The following is a 5,803-nucleotide window of genomic DNA, read 5'->3' as shown; positions in this document are numbered from 1 at the left end:
AAGCCCAGTTTATGGACCCTCAGTGCCGTCTAAATAATGCTGAAGAATATGTATGGTAGCTGGCACCCACAGAAGGCAAACAAGAGGAAAAGACTGGTACCGCACCCTTCAGTCGGAGTCTCAGAGCAGCTTACAATCTCCTTTCCCTTCCCCTCCTCACAACAGGCACCCTGTGAGGTAGGTGGGGCTGAGAGAGCTCTTTCGAGAACGGCTCTTGAGAGAACAGCTCTGAAAGAACTTGTAACTGACCCAAAGCCACCCAGCTAGCTGCATGTGGAGGAAGGAGCGGGGAACCAAACCCAGTTCTCCACATCAGAGTCCATTGCTCTTAACAACTGCACCAAACTGGCGTGTTTGATTAGCAAGACTGAAAACACTCTGCTCTTCACAGGCTCACAGGTGAAGGCAATGCATACCCAACACAAATACAACATTTTCAATCTCTTAACCACGGTGCAGTGATAAGAACGCAAGAGCTCTGCTCAATCAGACCCGTAGTCCATCTAGTAAGAGCCAGTTTGGTGTAGTGGTTAGGTGTGCGGACTCTAATCTGGGAGAACCGGGTTTGATTCCCCACTCCTCCACTTGCACCTGCTGATGTGACCTTGGGTCAGTAACAAGCTCTGGCACAGCTGTCCTTGAAAAAGAGCAGTTTGTGTCAGAGTTCTCTCGGCCCCACCCACCTCACAGGGTGTCTGTTCTGTGGCGGGGAAGGGAAAGGAGTTTGTAAGCCGCTCTGAGACTCCAAGTGAAGGACGGGGTATGAATCTAATCTCTCCTTCTTCTTCTTCTTCTTCGAGTCCAGCATCCGGTTTCACACAATGGCCAACCGGTTGCTCCAGAGCGTGAAACGAACTCCCCTCCTGCTGCCTTCCAGTACTGGTACTCAGTGGTCTGCTGCCTCTGTAGATGGACGCTCCCTTTGACCATCATGGCTAGCAGCCATTGATGGACCTCTCCTCCATAAATCTGGGGAGGCGCTGTGGTTCAGTGGAAGAGCCTCTGCTTGGCACGCAGAAGGTCCCAGGTTCAGTCCCCGGCATCTCCAGGTAAAAGGACCAGGCAACAGGTGATGGAAAAGACCTCTGCCTGAGACCCTGGAGAGCCACTGCCAGTCTGTGTAGACAATCCTGACCTTGTGGGACCAATGGTCTGATTTGGTATAAGGCATCTTCACGTGTGTTCATGGGTCTCTAACCCCTTTTTACAGCTGTCTTGAGTTCGCAGCTGTTGCTACCTCCACTGGCAGCAAACCCTCTCCGTTCGACTACTTGCTGAGTACAACAGCACAAGCCGTGGAATATGCACGTAAATTATCTCTCCATCTTCCCTTCCCAGAACTTACCGTGGGTCATCGTTACTCCCGCACTGACGTTAGACGTTAACTACAAGCAGCGGCACTCACCGGCTTTTGCCAGCTCCCTACAAGCGGTGGTTCTGACAGTTTTCCAAGCAGCCATGGTCAGCGTGGCAGCAAGAGGCAGAACCAAAATGGCAGCCGAGACTTGCGAAGCCTCCAGAGACGGACAAGGCTCATCTCGCCGAGCAGCTGAACAGAACTGCCCCCCACTGGGTTGCTGTGTATTATCTCCCCCTTGGCCTTTCCTGCGTGCCCATTCTGACATCCGTCCCGTGATACAGCTGAAGGCACAGCTCAAGAGGCTAAAACCTAAACACTTTCTGCGTAAAGCTTGGCAACAGCCCCTTTCCGATTCTATCAGACCGCTCAGGACTGCAGTGTGGTCCAGCCGTCCCCCTGGAGCGGAGCCGGCCGCTTGCTATCTTGCTGCTCCCTCCTGCGCAAGCACTGCCAGGAGTCAAGAGGAAGGAAGTTTCTTCACTGGAGGGCTGGGAGAACACGTTGGGGAGAGGCGGCAGGAAGCGGGCCGGTCAGGAGGCTGTGTGCTGGCACTTCTTCTGATGGAGCACCACAGGGAGGGACACCCTCTCTTGTCTTCTGCAGAAAAGAGGCCATACCACTTGCAAAGCCACAGGGGCCAGCAGATCGGAACCTGGGCTCCAGTCACACCCTCGGGTGGAACCTAGCAACATCTTTCGGGGTCAGAGCTGTTATCCTGAGACTCTTCAATTCATTTGGGGGGGGGGGGAGGAAATCACAAGGAGAAACCACAAGGAGACCCTGCGCTGTGGAGTTTCAGTGAATATTTTTGCCTGGACTAGAAGTGACCCTGATTTTTATTGAAAACGACCTGGAAAGGTCACCGTAGGTGTCCCTCTATATTCACGCATAAGAACATAAGGGAAACCCTGCTGGATCAGACCAAAGTCCATCTAGTCCAGCATCCCATCTCACGCAGTGGCCAGCCAGTTCCTCTGGAGGGCCAACAAATGGGAAGAGAGGCTGAGGCCTTCCCCTCATAAGATCATCAGAAGAGCCCTGCTGAGTCAGACCAGTGAGGGTCCATCTAGTCCAGCATCCCGTCTCACACAGTGGCCTCAACCAGTTCCTCTGGAGGGCCAACAACAGGGCAGAGAGGCCGAGGCCTTCCCCTGATAAGATCATCAGAAGAGCCCTGCTGGATCAGACCAGTGAGGGTCCATCTAGTCCAGCATCCCGTCTCACACAGTGGCCCCAACCAGTTCCTCTGGAGGGCCAGCAACAGGGCAGAGAGGCCGAGGCCTTCCCCTGATAAGTTCATCAGAAGAGCCCTGCTGGATCAGACCAGTGAGGGTCCATCTAGTCCAGCATCTTGTCTCACACAGTGGCCTCAACCAGTTCCTCTGGAGGGCCAACAACAGGGCAGAGAGGCCCTCCTCGGTGGTCACCCTTCCCAATACAGGCCAGGGCCGAACCTGCCCAGCTTTCGAGATATGACAAGGTTCGGCTAGCTTGGGCTATCCAGGTCACGGCGACGCTGGCTGGCTGCCAGACTTATCGCTGGCTGGGTTTCCATAATACGGCGCTCTGCAATCATCACACGGTGCTTCAAAGGTTTCAAAACGCTTCCCAAAACACGACTGCATTAATCCACACAACAGCCTTGGAAAGTAGGTCAGTAGTATGAGCCGTGCGCTGCAGTCTGGGAGGGTGAAAAGAACAGCAGCTTGCCTAAGGCTGCCCAATTAGCTGGCTGTACAGGCAAGATTCCAAATCCAGGACTTCCAGGTTCTACGGCTCAGGCACCATCCTCGACACCCGCGGCCTACAACTGCGCTCACAGCCTTCTGTCCACCACCTCCTCAACCGGGGCTTCTGGAACTGGCCTAAAGCAGTCAGCATATATATACCGTGTTTCCCCGAAAATAAGACACTGTCTTATATTTATTTTTTCTCAAGAAGACACACTAGGGCGTATACCACAAATGCATAGAAATCCTGCTAGGGCTTATTTTTGGGGTAGGTCTCATTTTCGGGGAAACAGGGTATATATAGGCTCACTGACTACACACAGGAGGTCCCCAATATAATCTCTAGCACCTGCAATTAAAGGTTCTCAGGTGGCTGCTGCCAGTCAAACTACACTGTCCAAGATAGACAAAACTTCCAAATCTGTGTCTAAACCTTCATACCCCCATACTGGGTAATTGTGGCAAACCAAAGGAGCCTGGAATCAACACTCAAAGCTCCAGGCTTCCCAAGTACTTACCGTGATTCGGCGGGGGACACAGACGTCTTCGCAGGATCATTCCTGCAGGGACAACAGACGCGCCGCACCATGACGTCACCAGGAAGTGACGCTGGGTGACGCTCTGGCAATGGGGCTCGAAACTCGATGGTACCATCGAGTTTTCAACCCATTGCCAGAGCGTCGCCCAGCGTCACTTCCTGGCGACAGAATGCTGTGCTACAGGGAGGAATGGTCCGGCCGGGGAGCATGTTTCCCCCGCCGGATCACGGTAAGTACTTGGGAACCCTACAAAGCTCTTCTGGTTTACAAAAGCTATTCACCTGGCAATACAAAAGCTGGCTGCAGGTATGACTACCAGTGCACAGGCACCATATGCCCAAGGCACTCTGGGAAACGGGAGTCTTCCAATGAACTCTTTTGACCTCCTACCTGATGCACTCTGTGCTCCTCCCTAAACTCCTCCACACTGTGGGCTGCACAGCACTGTGGGGAAAGGGGTGCCACAGGCGACCAGTCAGCTGGACTTTTTAGGAGTGGGAGATAGCCGGAGACAGAAGAAGAGATGCAGCAGAAAGCAGAAAGCTCTTGTTCGGCCACCAATGGACCCCTGGCCTGGTCCAGCAGGACTCGTCTTACATCCTGATCCATTGTTCCCTCCAAGCCGAGTTAGTGTGAGCTAGCCTCTGGCTCACACCTTTTTTGTCTTCGCTCAGGGAAGATGACTCCAGAGCAAACTAATTCACGCAGCAGCCAAATCGCCTCGCTCCCAGGTTTAATGCCAGTGGCTCACAAAGTAGAATTTTTGCCCACAAGACTCCAAAAGCTCAGAGGGAGCATTGCTTACGACCCTAGGCTCATCGATGACCTCTAGGTATGCAGAGAGTTCTCCTTCCATCGGTAACGTCTGGAATCGATAACTAGATCTGAGTTCAGTAGCGCCATAGAGACCAAACAAGGTTTTTGGGGGTATAAGCTTTTGAGACCCTAAGCTCCCTTCATCAGATATGAGCTGGAACGGAGACCTCAGTGTCCTTGCGTCCCAGTCTGAAGGCGGGAGAGGTGTTGCAAGGATGCAAAGGTACAACGCGGACAGAGTGATTAGCTTTATTAGAGCAGAGGGGGTGGCACGATTCCAAGATCCAAAGTCCAACAACTTCTCACATGCTGGCATCCTGGGGAGCAGAGGTGTGTGTGTGCATGGAACCGACAGCCGGGTCCTAGGGAAAAATAACCCATGGACGGAGATGGAGGAATTACAAGTCACTGGCACAGTACATAGAGGAAGCTTGCTATGGTTTAAGAAGAAGAGGAGGAGGAGAAGAGATTGGATTTATACCCTGCCCTTCACTCAGAGTCTCAGAGCGGCTTACAAACTCCTTTCCCTTCCCCTGCCCACAACAGACACCCTGTGAGGCGGGAGGGGCTGAGAGAGCTCTCTTGAGAACTGCTCTTTCAAGGACAGCTCTTGTCAGAACTAGGGCTTGCCCAAGGTCATCCAGCAGCTGTAAGCAGAGGAGTGGGGAATCAAACCCGGTTCTCCCAGACTAGAGTCCGCGCATTTAACCACTACACCAAACTGGCTCTCACACGTAGCCACTACACCAAACTGGCTCTCACCTTAAAAAGGTCTATTGACCAGAAGGGGATAAAAAGAAAAGAAAAAACAGCCTCAAGCTGCTGTGTAGGCACACAAGTCGAAACATTCATTTTTATGTTTAAGAACATAAGAACATAAGAGGTGGCAATGTTGGATCAGGCCAAAGGCCCATCCCGTCCAACACTCTGTGTCACACAGTGGCCAGAAATACCAGTGCCATCAGGAGGTCCACCAGTGGGGCCAGGACATTAGAAGCCCTCCCACTGTAGACCCCCCCCCCCAAGCACCAAGAAACAGAGCATCACTTGCCCCAGAGTCCCTATCTATACCTTGTGGCTAATAGCCACTGATGGACCTCTGCTCCATATGCTTATCTAATTTAAAACACTCAAAAGGTTTTTCACACTGGTGGAAGTTAAGGAGTTAAAATGGAGGGATGGGCAAGAATTTCTCTTTTAAAGAAGCTACTGCCCAAACCACCTGCACTGTTCTTGATGCAACTCTTACCACAGGAAGGCCCCATCGTGCCTTTTGGCAGGGCACCTCGACCAGAGATAGGCATATTTTACACTGTAGGAAGCCTGCCAGGGGGAAAGGCCTGGGATAACCCCACACA

General features: G+C 52.5%; 1 protein-coding gene across 1 annotated transcript in view; it reads right to left on the bottom strand.

Moving 5' to 3' along the window:
* LOC107117502 (ras-related protein Rab-1B) overlaps positions 1 to 930 on the bottom strand; it is a 19,393-nt gene extending 18,463 nt beyond the window's left edge. Inside the window, exon 1 of the mRNA XM_015419636.1 lies at positions 881 to 930. Within this exon, the coding sequence (XP_015275122.1) occupies positions 881 to 930 (50 nt within the window). The remainder of the gene's footprint in view (positions 1 to 880) is intronic.
* Positions 931 to 5,803: the final 4,873 nt, after the last annotated feature.

Source organism: Gekko japonicus, unplaced genomic scaffold (assembly GCF_001447785.1).
Source record: "Gekko japonicus isolate JY-2015 unplaced genomic scaffold, Gekko_japonicus_V1.1 scaffold1188, whole genome shotgun sequence".
Taxonomy (NCBI): domain Eukaryota; kingdom Metazoa; phylum Chordata; class Lepidosauria; order Squamata; family Gekkonidae; genus Gekko; species Gekko japonicus.
This window is presented reverse-complemented; position numbering and strand designations above follow the sequence as displayed.